The sequence below is a fragment of the Ochlerotatus camptorhynchus genome, unplaced genomic scaffold (genome assembly GCF_037179485.1).
Source record: "Ochlerotatus camptorhynchus isolate MF236.1 unplaced genomic scaffold, CSIRO-AGI_Acam_v1.1 ptg000323l, whole genome shotgun sequence".
NCBI lineage: Eukaryota > Metazoa > Arthropoda > Insecta > Diptera > Culicidae > Ochlerotatus > Ochlerotatus camptorhynchus.
In genome coordinates, this window is record NW_027040811.1 from 699730 (window position 1) to 718848 (window position 19119).

Consider the following 19119-nt stretch of genomic DNA (forward strand, 5'->3'; position numbering starts at 1 on the left):
ACTTTAAAATTTGTCTGACTTGTAACTGTTGTCATCAAATAAAATAAAATGCTGAAATACATTCATTTGAAATATTAAACAAATTTTCAATTGGTTTACCCCTCGTTACGATAAACAAATACATTGGTAGCCTTTTTGGCCACAGAGGTGCTTCCATCGCTAAAAATTCGGTTCGTCAGCTAAGCGAAAGAGTGGATCATATTGTTAATAATATATTTTCTCCCGTCCTACCTGAGCGTTCATGTCGCCGATGACGATTTTGACGTCCCGTTGCGAACAGCCGTCGTAAACCTGCTCCAGGTGCGCATAGAACGCTTCTTTCTTGTCGTCGGGTCTCCCTTCGTGTGGGCAGTGCACGTTGATGATGCTGTAGTTGAAGAAACGACCCTTAATCCTTAACTTGCACATCCTCGCGTTGATCGGTTGCCAACCAATCACGCGTTGGCGCATCTTACCAAGCACTACAAAGCCGGTTCCCAGCTCTGGTAGAAAGTAGCCGCTCGATGCCCGCTTTTCCATACCTTTTGTCTCGTCCAGCAACGTTCCTGCAGTGCTACGATTTCGAAGTTGCGTGGTTGAAGTTCGTCATAGATTAACCTATCGCAGCCCGGGAAGCCGAGCGATTTGCAGTTCCATGTTCCGAATTTCCAACCGTAGTCCTTATTTCGTCGCGTAGGTCTGTGACGATTGTTCCGATCCGTACTTCTTTCTTCAGTATTTGTAACTTTATGTTTTTTCAAGGACGGCTTGTTGGGCCTGTACCAACCCCCTGTCTCGCCGGGGGACCATCGCTGGCACTAGGACGGTGATCAGCCACTCCTAACATGGAGAACAGACGCCGTTTTGAGCCGCACCTCCATGGTGAACAGACGCTTGGGTTTGGTGAAGCATTTCCTCTATCACCGTACTATGGTTACCGCGCCAGAGTTCGCGTCGCACCTCTTCACTTTGCTATTGCCGGACTGGCAACATTGCCCAGGCTACGCCACCCAGCCGTGTCCATGTTTTAGCTGGTAGTCTTTTGTTATCATATGACTCGGGGAGGCGTGAAGTGGGAACTTGTGAGGACCAGGGCTAGGTATTCCGCTCCTTCCAGATTGTCAACTCACCATATTATCAGCTATGCAGGTATGGTAAACAAGGCGTGTGAAGAGTTCGAGTTTGAAAAACTGAAAATCGGCTATTTCAAGTGCTTGATTTTAGTCTGCGGTCACAAAGCAATGAGGTACAGAAAGAAGTGAAGCAGATCGTGAAATATGGTTGTTTAGTAATTTAAAAAATTAACGTAAACGCAACTAATTGCTTGTATCGTACAGGGGTTTTACTCACACAACTTAACCGATTGCTTCACCTCGGTAATCCAGCTCATTGGTCTCAAAGCACCACGCTACACAGACATTCGAGCACGTTCCACAAACGAGTGCAACTCCACCACGTGACCGTGATTAGCAACCACGACTCGCCGTTACGTTGCAGGACGTTAGTCAGCACGTCATTGTAAAAACATCGCACTCAGACTGTGTGCGCCATCTACCAGTTTTGGCGGTGTAGTTGGGCTGTGTGCTTGTCCTCGCTGCGCGGCACCGTTGGAGTATCCTGCCACCCACCGAAGAGAGTATGTCGCCGAACTAATAGAAGACCTAGGATTAAGAACCAAACTTATAAAGTGTTCCAGGACGCTAAACAACCCGTAGCATGTTGACGTCAACCAGTTAGAGTAGGCTAGTAAATTTAAAAGAAAACGCAGTGTAAATTTTGAATACAAATGTTCTCTAACAAAAATATAGCCACTTTTCGGCTTTGAATTTAAGATTGTTGTGAAGAATTTTGGAATTGAATGCCCCTTGTTTGGGAAAGTTACATGAGATTGAATGTTGGAAAAACCTACAAACTCGCCCTAGATTACGAGTCTCGGTCGTGTATAAGAAACGCCTCAATAACCTCTCCCTCGGAGAGCGGCGCGTTAGCTGCTGTTGGTTGCGAGGACGAAAGCATTCGTTACAAGGCGAAACAGTAGAAGCGCCGGTAACACTCCAGACGCTCATCGACGATTTCCAACGTCTCGGATAAGAAACCTAGAAATCAACAACGTCCAACGAAGGCTAGTCAATTCCTCGAACTCCTTGCTGACAGAGTGGTTAGATGCACTACGTTCGTGATTGTCCGTTCTCTGATTACCACTGCAAATGATGTGATCGCATTGGCCACAAAGAAGGCTACTGTGGTTGCGCCAAGAAGTCTTCAAGAAACTTTTCCCGTCCATCTCAAGAAAAGAAGCAGTTCCGGAAGACGAAGCTAGGTACCAGAACTAGGGGATTTTCGTGGTGAATCACATTGCAAACAACACCAGAAAGCGTGACCTATATCATCAACGCCGTCGCTGCTTCTCTTCAACTGGATTCCGCAAGCGACATCACGGTAATTGCCAAGGCTACCTGACAACAACTGGAACGACTGAAGCTGACTCCATCATCCATCTGTCACCATCAACGGCGTGGTCAAGCGTGGCCTAAAGTCTTCCCGCAATTCAGCGTGTTGATGTTGTTTGTCTTAAATTCCGCGGTTTAAGGAGTAGAGCCGTAGAGCTGCCCGGCGCGTGCCAGGTGGTCTTCAGTTGAAGTGATTGAAAGCTGCCTTAACTACCAATCCAAAGGATTTCTCAAATTTCCTACTATTCAAACCGGAAGCCTGCCATTTCAATCAATACACAATCGTCTTAAGTATATGGGTGTGCCATCATAATGCGTCTGTGTGTAAGAAATTTATTGTGAACTTATCCCATACCTAATCCCTTAGCAATAATAGTCTACTTCCGCGAACCAAAGGGTAGAAGTTCATCTTCCACGCCACGTCTCCGGAGTAGTAATGTAGCTCCCACCAAAGTCCAATTGCACTCACTGGTATAAATATTCCTCCTACTAGAATAAAGGAAATTCACATGTCCTAAATATTCTTCGATTTCAGAACCTTTCCCTTGTAAGGTAAAAGAAAAAAAAATCTAATTTTGCGTGTAATTGTATCATGCTGTTTGTAGTCCTACACACTAACGGTGCAATCGTAGCTATATATTTTTTTAAACTTCACACGTCCATTGAACTAGAACTCAAATCGAAAATCATTCGCACACTCAACCGTTCAAAATCTTTCACACACATCAAACTTGCACGGAAATGGTTTCCAATGTCACGCGGATCATCAGGTAAAATACCAACATTCGAAGCCGATTCTGATCTCGTCCTACAATAAATTAGTGTTTCTTTTATGAAAAAGAAAATCCGGCGTCCCACCCCACTCTATAAGCGCGTATGTTTCCTCTGACTCCCCTCCTAGTATTGTTTCGCCATAATCAGAAAGCAGCGCAGCATTCAACTTACTTTGCTCTAATACTCCGGCTGCGGGAGTCAGGTGCTTTATCGCTGAATGATGAAGGCCTTCGAGTCCATCGGACAGAAGCTGACATCGTCGGCCACCAGGGGCTCCTGTTTGCGGAGCAGCGTCAGCGCCGAACCGTAGATTTCGTGACCGTCGTCCAGATCGAGAAGCTTTTTGATGTTCAGCTGAAAAGGAAAATTCAGGTTACCAATCCTTCTCAATTAGTAGGTAGTTTTATGCAAAGACTTACATTGCCCTCTCCACTGGCTTCCGATCCACAATCCTCGAAGTTGGTCCTGTGAACCACCAGTCCAATCGAGGACTTCCGGTCTTTCCCGACACGCACGTGCGGGAGATTTCTCATCGCCACCACTTCCATTCCCCGCTCCAGAGGTTCGTGATTGGCACCGAAACTGGGCAACAACCCCGTCCATTCGTTCTCATTGAAGATCAACTTGTCCAGCGGATGCAGCAGTGATCGTAACTCACCGTACCCCGTTGTAGTTAGGAATCCTGCCGGATAGCCTGGATCCAGCTTGGTACAGGATTCTCGGTTTTCCAGCACCAGCCGGAACAGATGTAATACCGGAAGGTTATCGAGCACCCCGTGCCCAAGTCCCCGGTCATCGTCCTGCGAGAGACGACGATCCTGCATGATTTCCATCTGAGGGGAAAAACCAAATATGAAATTCTTCCTAAAATACGCTTTAACACAGGCCACTCACCTCTCCAGGCTTCAACGATGCACCACCCAGCGGCTGGGCGCTCACAATCGTCAACCGCAAACTGTCGTCCTGGATGTACATCGCCGACGGAACCGGATAGTAGTTGGCCTGCAGCGGAAGCTTATCGAACCGCTTCCTCTTGATAATCTGCATCCCGTTCAGATCCGTGTAGAAGAACTCTCCGCTTTCGATGTTCGTCGACAATCGCATCACAATCTCCGTATTCTCCCGATCGCCGATATCCACTAGGTTTCTTATCTCAAGGCCGACATCCTCCCGCAGAATGGTCTGATGCGTGGCAAATGGTAACCCGGCGGTGATACTCGACTCCAGCGGTCCCTTCACCACCAGAACCACCGGTTCGCCCAACTTCATCGTCGTGGCCGGACCGTCCGGATGGAACAGATAGGCACCGCTTTTGCCCGAGTTGAAGCGCATACCATACCGGAGGAAGTCCAAATGCACCGGCACGGTGTTCGAATCGAGGGAAATTGACTTCAGCAGACCATTCGCGTTGAACGAAGCCCCGGGACCTTCGGCAACCTTGAGCGAAATCTTGCGCGGTTCACTAAACTCTGGCAGCTCCGGGTAGCCGTTCAAATTGACCGTGAATGGAGCGCGGGACATGATAGTAATTTTGGCGTACGTTACCCCACTGCTATGATCCACTCGATTCCGTGAATTAATCGTGTAGACAACCAATCCCATGGGGGGCACGGAAGCCTTGAACAGCAACCGGAACTTGGTGGTCGATGACTGCGGAGTGCTGGTTCCATCGGATCGTGCGTGCCATGACCATACGGGTGCGATCTGAGCCGGGACGGTTTGACCGGTTCGGGCGTCCTGGACGGTAACGAAGGGTTTCCCGATGTAGACTTCGACCAGTTCCTGGCGTTGGTAGGGTAGGGAATTGTGCACGACTACGTGCTTGATGGGCAGTTCGTCGCCGATGATGATCGTTGGCCGGAACGTGTCGGCTCCGTCGACGGTTCGCGAATCGTCAATGCTCAGGTAGGAAAAGGTGGGATCCGCCTGGTAGACCGAGGGTTTCGTGAGGAGCCTGTGAGATGGGGATAAGAGATGAGACGGACTGGAGTCAGTTATGGGAATCACAAGATGCAACTAGGTTTTATTTAAAGAAAGAACAGGTCGCTTCAAGCGGTCGTTAAGCTGGGTTTAAACGAAGACAACAAATCAAGAAGACTGGTAACTCTTTCATTTTTTCATACGAACGCTATGAGACAGGTACAATCGCGTCATCTACCGCTCAACACAAAGCTATGTCCACCAACAAAGTCATCTGCATTTGTCTTAGAAGTTCTTCGGGCTTGTCTTCTAGAGTTTCTCTAGAACTTCTAGGCTTGCACCTGCAACTGAACTTGTCTTTCGATATTCCTCAGAATGTGTTCCTGAGCTTTTCAAATTGGTCTATCGTGTTGCATATTAAGACTGGGTTTAAGTCCTCTGGGCTTGCATGTGAAGACTTCAGTCTTCACGATCAGCTAAACTTACCTTTTGAATTTCCAGATATTAATCACGTAGTTCTTTGAACATACTCAAGAGGTCATTGTTTTTACATTACTTGAACAAACTTATCGAGCGTTGAATATTTTTGCCTTCGAGATCCTTTAGTTTATCCGTCTTCCAAATTTGCCAACTAAGTCCTCGGGACTTACATCTGAGGTTCACTGATCTCGCCAATTTGCAATTCCCGCTCTATGTACAATCACTCACCTGTAAACCGCCTGCTGCATCACCAGCTTGCAATTCTCCAAGGCCGTCGCCATCCGAGTGGCATAGTCTACCACCACATGATTCTCGGCCGTTCCCGCAATCCCATCGTGATGCTGAAACAGTGCCAACTGCTGCCTAGCGTATTCCATTTTCTCCTCCAGCGGTTGCCATTCTCTGTCCGGCCAACTATTCCACGCCCAAAGCATCTCCGCCGAGCGGACGTAGTTCAGCAGTATGCGATCCTGGCGCTTGTGATACGGTCGCGAGGTGAAGTACCCGCTCCAGTAGTCTTCGTTCACATCGGCGTAGGTGAAAAAGTCTCCACTCAGCGAGGGGAAATCTTCGACCTTCAACGCCGATCGTATCGAATCGAAATAGTCCTGCAGGGTTCCGAATTTGGCTTCCACGTTCAGCGAAGGTTCGTTGTTGATGTATTCGAACAGTTTTTCGTAGTTGACCCGTTGGGCCTCCCACTCCTTGCTTTGAGTGTATCGGAAGTCATCGCCGAGCGGGATCAGAACGCTTCTCGTCTTGTAGAGAACGGACTTTTTGCGCCACTGATCGACGATCAGTTCGGCTCGCTTGGCAACGTTGTCGTCGGTTATGGGCTGCGGAGGAACTCGCCATGGGCAGTAAACTCCAAAGTGGGGCAACCGTTTGAAATCGAACTGACAGCATACCTTCGGATCTGGGCCACAGGTGTGCGGAATGTCGTATGAGTAAAACGGCATCATGTGGGTTAGCAGGTCCGTTTCGCCGGTGGTGTCCCACAGTTGGCGCCAGCGGAATTCCAACTGCTTTTTTAGGGCGAGATTTTTTTTCACAGTGTAGTGCGTCCGTTGGATGAGCAGATTGTCGATGCCGGACTTTTTCAGAATGTACGGCATGGATGCGGACATGCCGAACGGATCAATTGACCAGGATGACGTGGGGGTCACATTGAGGCGAGTTTTCAGCCACGTTTGACCCTCGGTAAGCTGCAGCAGGATCGAGTACCAGTGAGCGTTGGCTTCGTCCGGCATAACCCATCCGCCGGTCACGAATTCCAACTGATGGTTTTTGATTAACCTGAAAAGCAAGGGTGAGTCCTGAGGATTACATTTAACAAAGCAAGACCAAACAAGCGTTACTTCTTTACGATATCCTTCTGCTCCTGAGCAAGCTTGTCATACCAAGTCGCAAAGTAGGAAATTTCCGCCCATATAAACTTCATACCGGGGTTCTCCTCCAGATGCCTCAGCATGTTGGCAAATATCCCCTTCGTCTGTCGTTCGTAATACTCATCGAAGGTGTAGATCCAGCCGGGATCGTTGTGCGAATGTGGCACAACAAAGACCTTCAACTTGTGGTGTTGATTCCACTCCTTCTCGTCGTACGTCACCCGCCAGCCCTGCTTCCACGGTCCTCCGTCGATGTTATCGAACGGTATCTTGTCATACATGTCCAACATCTGTATGTCCGGCTGGGGGATGATATCCGTCCGGAGGGAACACGTCCCTCCCGTGTCACGGTTCGGACTGATTACCGAATCTTTAATCATTTCACGATTTCCCAGATGCGGAGCTGCCACCGCTGGAACCTTATCCAACCGGGATTCCTCTCCGTACTCGTCCCCGTCCAGGGAATTCGGATGGTGCCCATTCGTTCGAATTGTATCGAACTGCTGCTTCATCGCACCAAACTCCCGCCGGTGTTTGTTCAGTCCCGATTCCAACTGCTTAATTTTGTCCTCCAGCCTCATGAAGCTGGCCTGTTCCAATTGAATAAAATAAATAAATGTAACCCAAATCTTCCTACAACTTAGGTACGACCCATCCTTACCGGTTTCTCCGATTGAATCGAATGGTTCAAAATGACATACAGCAGCAGAAACGCGAAGAGCGTCACTCCGGACAGAATGAGCACAAACTTCCTCCGGATGCGGACCATTTTTGTGCTTATTTCGGGTTGTTGAAAAACTAATATTTGCAGCTCCCCTTATCGTCCTAGCTCCACGCAAGCATTAGACCGTGAAAAAAAAAACTGGTCGTCGTCGTCGTCGTTGTGGTGTATTTTTTCAGTTCAATAGTCAATTCTATATTCCACGCAGTGTGTTTTGTTATCAATCACAGTGCCGAAATTCGAGAAGCACCACTAACACCATTGCAGCACGGATTAATTTCTCTTTTTTCGTCGCAGGTTCTTTTTTGGCACTTGAATATTCCTCGACACTCGCAAAGTTTTCCCCCGGAGAAAATCTCACAAAAACTCAGCCAAATCCATTTCCATGAACGTAGATAAACAACAACCACTACGGATGTATTTTCACGGAAATTTTACCAACTTTCCGGCGGAATATGCATGCGACGGTGGAAGATTATTCGCACGGACTGATGGAGAAAAAAAACACTGCGGAGCTTTCTTTTCTTCTTATTATCCGCGTTCGCGACTGCGCTGCTGCTGAATCGGAGCTGTCAAAACAATGGCTGGCAGCTGATGAACAGAGTCGAACCCCAGGGACGACGCTGAATGTAAACAGAGTTGAAATATTTCAGTTTCAAATGAAATTGACAGTGAGCATTCGCAAGGGCTGATGTCGCATCATCGCTTAAACGGAGAATAATCAACATTAATGAAATTCATCAGAATTTCGCATAACGTTCATGCGATCACATAGATTTAGTATGATTTTTATATGAATATCTTCGGCCTCATAATATGCAAGTGTTTTTGTGGTAAGATTTGCACAGATGGTAAGTTACACTGCCACCTTGTGCCTGTGTTGATTGTGTTTGTTGAGAATGCTATAAATTAGCAATAATTGAAGAACGTTCTCGAATCACCCAAGACGATGCAAAGAAGTAAAAGTTCAAAGTCAAATATAAACAGCTGTTCTGTTTATCATCCCTTCTGCTTAGCCAGGTTCAATGAATACGAGAGCATCGAAAATGACACAAAGTACCAGGTCAAGAGTAATAAGAGAATGCATAAGCGCTATATACGCTCTCGTTTGTACCATAGGATTTACCCAACGGATGCACGCAGCATAAAACAAAGCAATAAAACTCTGCATAGGGAAACTATTCGCTTGCACCAGTTTAGCTTAGGTATAAGCGCAGCGTAGGAGTCAAGTGCATCTATGCATACATACGAGATTATTCTGGAAGGATTGCGTTGGTCCCGAGGGGGGCGACTCTATCTACGCTGCAGGAAAGATTGTTTTGCTGTGGCTAGCTGCTCACAGGGTGAGTAGATAGAAAGACGATTGATGACGATTTTGAAGATTTCCTGCAAAAAGATGATGCGCGATGCAAGTAGATGCGAGAAATGCAAGAAGATTTTATGAAAAATGATTCGCTAGTGTGAGATTTGTTGAGCATCTTAAATTGAGATTTAGATATGGGGCGACCTCGGTTGGTCCCGAAATGCCTCACATGATCTTGAAGGAGAACGATGGATAAGTTTAGATTAGGAATACTCTCTGTCTCTTTCGTTCTAATCAACATTACGTTTGGAAGATCTTAGCAGGAGACAAATCTTTCTAATCTCAAACCCCTATATAAGGCAAATTTTCTACTTAATAAATCGAATGTTTTCGTTAGTCTTAAAACGTCTGTTGATCTGTTAAGATCCGAATTCCTTCCAGCCAGTACCTTCATCAGGTGTTAAACTAAGATTACTGATGATACCAGAATCTCTAATTTAGTGAGAAGTTCAGTCCTCAGTCTACAAACAAAGTCCAAACACCTTATGCTAAAGGCACTCCTTTTCTTTCTATCAAATTCTCAACCACGCTATTGTAAAGGGCCACCCACATTAGATCCGTTTGCGTTGCGTTGACGTAAATTTGACAGTAAGACAATAGATTTAGCTGTCACTTTGCCGCAACGCGTCCGATCCGGATCTAATGTGCGTGGGCCTTAACAGTCTCTTAATTTAGTAGAGTAACTGTCTTAGCGTCTTGAACAGTTTTTTGATAGAATCGAGAAAAAAGACACTCGCTCCAGCAGTTCCGCAGGGCAACGGCGTACCATCCAAACCGTTTGGCGTGGTAAGTAAACCTTCGCGTGATTAAACAAAGCTCGGGATTGCTTGTTTTAACTCCTCTGCCATCCGTGCCGAACAGTGTTTCTTGTGTGTTTTTGCGTGTCGGAAGGTGTTTCTGCATGTCGACCTAGCTTTCAAAACGTGAAGCGAAAATAAATGCGACTCCGGCGTAGTGGTTAACATCCATACCTCTCACGCCAAAGTCACGAGTTCAAATCTCACCCCCGGACAAGTCACGAATGACCAAGGAGTGTTAAAGTGACTATAAATAATTAATTTAAAAAAAAATTGCTCACTAGCAACCATAAAATCCTGCATAAAATCTATATTTGTTTATAAACTAAATAACACTGGGCTCAACACTGTGATACTTCCAAGAGCCAGTATTGGCTAGTTTCATGTGCAATATTCATCTTAGGGCAATCTAGGTTGGGTATGTTTTGAGCCATTATTGATCCTGTTATCGCCAGACGGGAAAATAAAGTTCTCTGAAGTCCTTTATACCCAACAAACAATTTTAGCTGCAGCTTAGCTTATACAGGCAAAAATTAGCTGCATAAGGAAAATTTTGGCTGTATAAGCTAATCTGCAGCTGAAATTGTTTGTTGGGTAGTTGGCTAAACTACTCTGAGTCTCGTTGAAGCACTTTAAGTTTATTGAAATATTCAGAACTTCCCAAGAGTTTGCTGAACTTTTCTGCAGTTCGCTGTATTTCTCGGAAATTTTCATAACTTCTCTAAAGTTCGCAAAATTTCCTGAAGTTTGCTCAACATCTCCGAAGTTCACTGAACTCCCCTGAGGATTGCTGAACTTTGCTAAAGATTGCTAAACTTATCTCAATCCTCTCAATTTTTCTGAAGTTTACTGCCATGAACTTTTCTGAAGATCTCAGAATTTTCCTGACGTTTGAATCTTTTCAGAAGTTCTCACACACAAAAAATTATCGTTAGTAAAATTGAAAAATCCATTGGTAGAATTAAAAGTTTCCGTTGGTTCTTTTTGGTAGAAAGTCTTTAGCTTTCAAAACAAAAGTCAGCTAACTGTTAATTCAAAAGTAGCTCGTTTTTTACTTTTAAAAGTTGAAACTTTCAAATCGAATTGTAGAACTGTCAATATGAAAACCTATTTTTTTAAATAGACTTATGAAAGGATTTAATTTAAAAGATGGGCAGTTTTATCGCAATGATTTATGTTTTCATTTCAAATATGAATTCTTTTTAATTCAGTTGCTTTTTACTTTGAAAGAAATAAAGCATAGAAATATTTAATTTGATATATTTTAGTTTATTTATATGATGCTGACTGAAAGGGCACGGCATTATGGAACTTCAAAGCATGGGAAGCGTATTACGCAAATATACAGTTGGCTGAACAGCTGGTGATGGTGATGGTGGGAGTAGCCTTCCTTTCCGGCAATTCTGACGAGGCTGCTGAAAATCAAAACACATCAATTAGGAAAATCGGAACCAAGCAAACTCTTCGAAAATTTCATCATCTTACCTCCAAATCCCGCAGCTGGAGGATCCTTCCAATCCTTCCACTTCATATCGTCACCACGAATGTCTCCATCTTATTATTTGTATCTTACAGAAGAAAAACAAGCGCACCGGTGGATGAAAATGTGGAAAAGTTCAAGAAACTGCTGCTGCTCATGCTAATTTTCACAGCTGTTTTTGTTTTGTTTGTTTGTTTCGCATGTCCAATTTGGCGGGAAATACAGGTCCAGTACTGTCAAACACATCGCAAGGAAGAGATTTTTTGACAATTTTACAACTTTTATTCTAAAAAATAGACTTTTAAAATTACAAGCCGAAAGTGAAAGAAACACTTTCTAATCAAAAAAATTATTTTACATTTGAAAAATTTCATAGTTGAAACTACGAAATTTGGGAAACTTTTAATTTGATCATGCATTATTCTTAAAGCAACAATTTTTGTTTTTTGTGTGCAGAAAGATTGCTGGCTGATCATCTCTGAAGTTCTCAGAATTCGCTTTAAGTTCTTTTTCAGAGAATTACAGAAATTTTCTGAGAACTTTAGAAATATTCTGATAATTTCAGTGAAAATCAACGAACTTAAGATAAATGCTGAAAACTTTAGAAAATAACAGAAAATATAATGAAAATTCTATGAACTTCAAAGAAGATCAACATGCTTCAGGACAATTCTGAGAACCTTATAGAAAAATAGCGAACTTCAGAAATTTTCTGAAAACTTTAAAGAATACTATAGGAATTCTCAGAGAAAATCAGCATACTTCAGAAAAATTCTGAGAGCTTAAAAAAAATCGGCGAACTTCAAGAAAATTCTGAAAATTTTAGAGATGATCATAAATGTCCAGGAATATTCTAATAACTTCAGAGAAAATCAGAAAACTTCAGGAAAATTCAGAGAACGTTTGAGAAGATCAGCAAACTTCAGAAAAATTCTAAGAACTTCAGAGAAAATCAGGAAAATTATGAGAACTTAAGAGAAGATCAGAAGATTTCAGGAATATTCTGATAAGTTTAGAGAAAATCACCAAACTTAAAACCATTTCTGATAACTTCAGAGAACATCAGCAAACTTTAGAAAAGATCGAAAAACTTAATTAAAATTCAAATTTTATTAATATTCTGAGAACTTTAGAGAAGACCAGGAATCTTTAGATAAAATCAGCAAACTTATGCTCGGCCAGAACAGAGAAGTGTTATCCCTATTCTATTGAGTAGATTATTACAGGATTGTGACTTAATGGATAAGTTTCATTGAATTATAATTGAGTCTGAATCTGAAGGTGGATGTCATTAAGTAATGACGCCTTAATTATGCACACGTCTAAAAAAAACTTGCAGGAATTCAAATTCTCATCCCTGCGTTGATCGTCATCCACATCATCTACCTAAACGAGTGTGTCGAATATCTCTGCCTGGAGGTTCACTCCGATATCAGAAAGTACTCCCTCAATTCTCATGTCATGCATGCTTGATATCCTGGCTCAAACCAGTAAAGTTCCCTCGAATCTACTCAAACGAACACTAGTCGTAATCGACCTAACTGAGCCGAGCGTGATTCGAAGCTTTCTCTGGATCTAAATTTCGCAACCTCTTAACGGAATCCCTTTATGAAGAGCTTTGAGTGTGTTGGTTTATTTCATTTTAATTCCGTTAAAATTGCTTATCTTTTGACAGATACGCGTATTTCGTCTACTACTTGCAGACTCCATCAGTGCCTAGGTGTTGAGTACTTGGCACTGATGAAGTCTGCAAGTAGTAGACGAAATACGTGTATCTGTCAAAAGATAAGAAATTATAACGGAATTGAAAGGAAATAAACCAACACACTCAAAGCTCTTCATCTCGGGTGATTGTTTTTAAATTCGGTTTAAATAGTTAAGGGTATTTTTTACTCCATTGAATTTACCGGTGCGGTCAACTTGAGCCCTGAAATAGAGCAGGACATAGACAACTACGTCAAGCACGTCGTGGGTCCAACGAGTAGCGGGTTTTTGTCTGAGGAAACCTTAGCATATTTTAATACATTGCGTTTTTAATTTCGGTTTTATGCTTTTATATTGAAAAATAAAAAAAATATTGATAACCAAACCACAGACGTAAAGGGGTGAGTGAAATAGCTTGGGACTGCTTGGGACCGTTGTTCTGGTACTGAGTGAGCCAAAAATAATAATGATTTTCTTCGGGACCCAGTGGTCTTATAGTTACCTCTATGGTAGTATCATAGAGGTAACTCTAAGACCACTGGGTCCCGAAGAAAATCATTATTATTTTTGGCTCACTCAGTACCAGAACAACGGTCCCAAGCAGTCCCAAGCTATTTCACTCACCCCTGCATGTTCTGCATGAATCCACACACCCCTGATGTTATCTGTCAAACTTTCATAGCGAATCAAAACAAACATAGTGTAGTAATAGAATTTCAACTAGAATAGGGTACGTTAATCGTTTGCTTGGGACCAATAGGCTACTAAAGTGGTGAGCCAATTTAAAATCGTTAGTTTCGTATTGATTGTTGGTAGTATCATACACAGCAAAAAAAAATGTAATATCGATCAACGTAATTCAAGCTGATGTATGAAATAATGATGTAATAGCAAAAAGCAGATACAATATTACATCAATGGATGTAATTTTGTTCGCAAAATCGATGTACATCGTACAATGTGATATTATACAACCGATGGATTGACCTGGTTGCAGCAGTTTCGATGTAATATTCAACAACTTTTTTTGCTGTGTAGAGGTAACTCTAAGACCACTGGGTCCCGAAGAAAATCATTATTATTTTTGGCTCACTCAGTACCAGAACAACGGTCCCAAGCAGTCCCAAGCTATTTCACTCACCCCTGCATGTTCTGCATGAATCCACACACCCCTGATGTTATCTGTCAAACTTTCATAGCGAATCAAAACAAACATAGTGTAGTAATAGAATTTAAACTAGAATAGGGTACGTTAATCGTTTGCTTGGGACCAATAGGCTACTAAAGTAATGAGCCAATTTAAAATCGTTAGTTTCGTATTGATTGTTGGTAGTATTGTTGGGATTAAATAATCCTCCTGTCCGTTGTTTTATTCCGAAAAATTGGCGCCGATGACACTGTCGAAAAATCGTCTCTTCTTTTACGACTTATGGGTATCTTATGGGAATTTTCGGGTCAGTGAAAGGATAGTACAAACAAATTCCGCCAAGTATCACGCACAGACTGTCGTTTGCTTATTGGATTTTACCATAGGAGTAAAGAGCTATAGTTGTATACAGAGTCACCGTCAACGCCAATAAACAACGACGAAGGGGGATCTGTCGTTTTCAGCGATGTGGAAGTCATGGCTGCCAGTAAACATTGTATGTTGCCCCTTGACGTTTTAACAGCTCGTTCGACATAGAAACACCCTGAAACACCCAAAAACACACAAGAAACACAATCAGCACAGTCACAAGGTGACAGAGTGACTTACCCCCTGGTTTGAGAAGATCAGAAAATGTCAGAAACATTCTAAGAACTTCAGAGAAAATCAGCAAAAATCAGGAAAATTATGAAAACTTAAGAGAAGATCAGAAAATTTCAGGAATATTATGATAACTTCAGAGAACATCAGTAAACTTTAGAAAAGATCGGAAAACATAATTAAAATTCAAATTTTAGTAATATTCTGAGAACTTTAGATAAAATCAGCAAACTCATGCTCGGTCAGAACAGAGAAGTGTTTTCTTTTCTATTGAGCAGATTAGTACAGGTTTGTGACTTCATGGACAAGTTTCATTGAATTCCTGATTGAATTATAATTGAGTGTGAATCTGAAGGTGGATCGTCATCCGCATCCCCATATTTCCCTCTGTGTACCGTTAAGTTTTATGGTTTTTTGAGTCCAACTTTATGCCATAATGACTTATAAAAAATGTTTTTGCACGTGAAATTTCTTTGAAAAATTAGAAAAAATCAAATCATAATTATTTTTTTCGGAACGGTGAACTTCCCCTTAAGGAAGAAGATGGATTCTGAACACCACCGTACCAATCGCACCATCTCCTAACCCCCCGGTCGAAGACGGCGATATGCGGCAACCCCAACTGTCAAACCCGCGACGACGACGAAAACGACCGTCGCGGAGCCGAGTTCACACACAAAAGCGAATACGTCGCGAAAAGTAGCAGCCGAGTAGTGAGAGAAGAGCCACACACAATCCTGCTGAAGCGAAAGATTAGGGCTGAGGAAAAAAAATCCCAACACATTTTTCACCGATTTCCTGTGCTAAAAATCACCCGTCGCTAGTCGCGAAATGTTGGCTACGGTTTTCCCCGTTCGGTTTCGGTTGTCGCACCGTTGAACGTGATCGATTTGGCTGAGAAAAGTGCCCTTCTTTCGTCGTCGGGAGAAAGAACCTCCTGAAGTTTTTTTTTTCTTTTCCACGGGTCGAGAGACAGAAAGAAAGAATACTGCTAGGGCTGACTGCCAGTGCCAGCCAGCCAGCCATCGCCGCAGGAATTTACGGTGGTGTGCGTGTGCAAGTCGCAAGTGTGTGTTTTGTGTGCAACGCTACGAACCCAAGAAGAACAAGAAGGAGGCATCCCACCCCTGCCGCTGCTTGCACTCGATCGGTCGGTTGGGCGAGTGTGCGGAATCCGAAGTTCATATCAACAAGAAGAGAAAAGACTGTTGTGGAATATTTTGGTGGTGTGTTGTCGTCGTTGTCCCTTGTGGGATAAGTTTTTGGAAGTGCCGGTGGGCAGCAGCAGCAGCAGCAGAAGAAGAAAATACAAGCAGCAACAGGAAGCGCAGCCGGAGAAGCAACTTCCCGTGATTTGCTGCCGCTTGAGCCCCCAACAGAAGTCGGAGAGTCAACCCGGTGCGGAAAAATGTGCGATGTTTGCTCGGGGTTTCTGAATCTGCTGGGGTCATGTAAGTGTTGTGTAGCCAATTGTATTGTACATTGTAGAATGTGCGTGTTTAGGTGTGTGCGTTAGCCATCTTTGAAAATTAGGGGTTTTCTTTTACAATAATAATGATGAGGGCTTAGATTTTTTGTCGGATTTCAGTTGAATTAGGATTTTCTTCGTTTGGAACATTAATGTTTTAGCTGATATTGTAAGGAAAAATTAGTTAAATTTAACAATTTCTGCAACTGGTAATAGGTTGGTAGTTTGATCATTTTGTCCACAAGTATTTTCATATTAATAATAGATAATATTATTGCGTATTTTGCATAAGTTAGGCTCAATATTTTTTTAAGAAATATATAGGCATATAACTGATTTTTATGGGTGAGGGTTGAAACTTTGTTAAAAAAAAAAAAAGTTTTTATGAGGTAAAGAATAATCAGGTCGGTTAAGCTTTTATGAACCGCATTTCTTGATAGCTTACAAGAGATTCATTTAGATTCGAACTGCAGAAGAGAAAACTAATCGACAGCATTGTCGGGTGATTTGCCAACGGTCAACCCTTCATATATGTAAAAAATTAATTAATTTAGGCTTATAATCAACTAAGTCTGCGGATGACGCTATTCTCGGAAGACCAATGGACTGAAGTTAGCTCAGGTCCTATAACGCTATTCGTTTCTCAACGAAACCAAGAATGTCTGACAACGACTTGTAGAAGCAAGTGGTTTTCCGGAGGATATATGATGATCGCCATCGCGTCGCAATCCACTGGACTGGACGTGTTTCACTATGATCCATGTGGTGGATCTAGTCTTAAATAACCATTGCTTTGTATGATTCATTAAAAGGATATTTTTTTAGGTTGTCAAATCGAGTTTAGGATTTCATCACGAAATACCACTTTGACGACGGGCAAAAATCCATTGCGAATGCTATAACAGAATTAAACTAAAATGTCATTCTGCGATTAAAGCGAAATTATAGGCTATATGTATTCTCGATGAATAACACCTGATCGGGTCAGGCAATTGAGAAGTCTTACCTTGAAGGGGAGAGACGCCTAAGCGATGGTTGAGATTCGATTTGACCAAGATCAAGCAAATAAGAAATCTTGACTCAAAGGCGAGAGGCTCCTATGCGACGGATAAAGTTCTACATGGGTAGGCCATTGAAAAATCTAATTTAAGCGCGATCTAATCAGTTAAGATCCGATAAATTCAGTCAGGAAGGTAACCTGCATCGAATGAGACACCACAGCATAACAAATGCCAAGAAGTTTGCTGAAGGCATGAAGGTTGGTGAGAAGAATATAAAGGATTGTCGCATCTGTCCGATGGATAAGCAGACTAGGCTACCAATTGGGTCAAACGGAACGTGAGCTGTGGAGATTCTAGAGTTAGTTCACTCAGCTCAGCAGATGGATGTGAACTTTTACGGTGGAAATCGATTCTCTTTAATTTTGAACAATCGTAGAAAAGGTGCCCGCTCTAGGTCTAGACTCCCAAATATCCCTTGGGCAGAGGCACTTTCCATGGCGGTATATTTGATCAACCGATACCTATGCTATTTGGACATCGAGCAACTAGTTGAAGTTCTTGGATGTCGACAAGAGAACTTTTCCAAAGACGACAATGATGAATGTAACGACGAATGTGCTCCCTCTGCGACCAGTTTCAGTTCCACCTCGGTCTAAGATGTTGAAGCGAAATGCACGCTCTGCTAGGAAATCTCAAGGAATTTCATTCAAATTCAGGAAAATATTTCTTAATCACTGAAACTTATTAATAAGTATGACTGACCTCGCTAGTTTCAAACAACTTAATTACTCGGTGTAATTAAAGTTGCAAACTAGCGTCTCTTAATAGCTGTTTCACCCAGAATCTTCAAATATTGTACCCCCAAAGGAATAGGATGAGTGAAATAAATATGTATAGAAAGGTCAACTTCAATGGTAGAAGTGAACAAGGTCGGTTACGTTATAGAATACCTGTATTTTGGCAGATATACGGAACAGCTACTGATCTAGTAAGAATCAAAGATTTTAAATATTGAGCATTAACATTAACTAAACATACAAAAGCTAAACAATCTATAATTAAAGCACACCTCAGTAAAAGTCGTTAGGGAGGTCACATTAAAACTACGTCATTCATGCATTTTGTAAACCTGGTTAGCTCGGAAAAATACGGCTGTGAATTAGCGTTTGGTTAAGCGTTTAATAATTTTCTTACGAAGCTGGGTCTCAACATGGTCAAAGAAAAATAAAATTATAATGGGATTACAAGACAAGTGTTTCATATGCAAGGTGTAGGGCAACTGATTGAATGTCGATCCCTAGCGTGGAATTCGGAAACAGTTAGAGAAGAACTTCTAAGGATAAGAAAATGTCCATTCCAAGGACCTTTTCTCGTATCCTGGAGTAAATCGAGGTAAGAAATGGATCACGGAACTTGCTGAAAACATTATGCGATTAAGCAAGCATTTTTTTGTGGATTGATATCGAGATGGTTGCAGTTTCCTTCACACATCGCTGTCAATCATAGTAACATCCCGGTTACTGCTTGAACTTAGACAACACGTGATATCGACCGCTTTATTCAATTTCAGACTGTACTGGCTCATTCTTCATGGATTAGAAGTCCATGGGCTATTTCATGAAAAAATGTCCAGAAAACACTAGTACACATCTCGCGTAACATTTGAAAAGGGCCTATGTCCAAAATGTAAACAATCCAGAAAATGAATTGTAAATTTTTCCGCCAGTATTTAATTCCTATATAAATAGATTGAAGTATTTTAGGCATTTATATTGCTCACAATAACAATAGTAACTATATCTCAGTACACAACATCCAAAACATGCGAAACGTTTTCAAAAATACAT

At 42.5% G+C, this 19119-nt stretch overlaps 2 protein-coding genes across 4 annotated transcripts in view; one reads left to right on the top strand and one right to left on the bottom strand.

Moving 5' to 3' along the window:
- Positions 1–2716: 2716 nt before the first annotated feature.
- alpha-Man-IIa (alpha-mannosidase 2) lies at positions 2717–8203 on the bottom strand. 3 transcript variants are annotated; one of them, XM_065229798.1, is made up of 7 exons: positions 7653–8203; positions 6962–7581; positions 5832–6899; positions 4098–5157; positions 3623–4036; positions 3375–3557; positions 2717–2918 (listed from the first exon to the last, which is right to left on the bottom strand). In XM_065229798.1, exons 1-6 carry the CDS (start codon positions 7758–7760, stop codon positions 3411–3413), a joined length of 3417 nt encoding a protein of 1138 aa, XP_065085870.1. In that variant the 5' UTR covers positions 7761–8203; the 3' UTR covers positions 2717–2918; positions 3375–3410. The 3 variants fall into 3 exon arrangements, with proteins under 3 accessions (XP_065085870.1, XP_065085869.1, XP_065085868.1); XM_065229797.1 differs by having other exon boundaries at positions 2717–3237; XM_065229796.1 differs by having other exon boundaries at positions 2717–3557.
- Positions 8204–15469: 7266 nt separating this feature from the next.
- The window catches only part of puf (ubiquitinyl hydrolase 1 puf), a 56376-nt gene continuing 52726 nt past the window's right edge, over positions 15470–19119 (top strand). Inside the window, exon 1 of the mRNA XM_065229790.1 lies at positions 15470–16254. Within this exon, the coding sequence (XP_065085862.1) occupies positions 16212–16254 (43 nt within the window). The 5' untranslated portion in view covers positions 15470–16211. The remainder of the gene's footprint in view (positions 16255–19119) is intronic.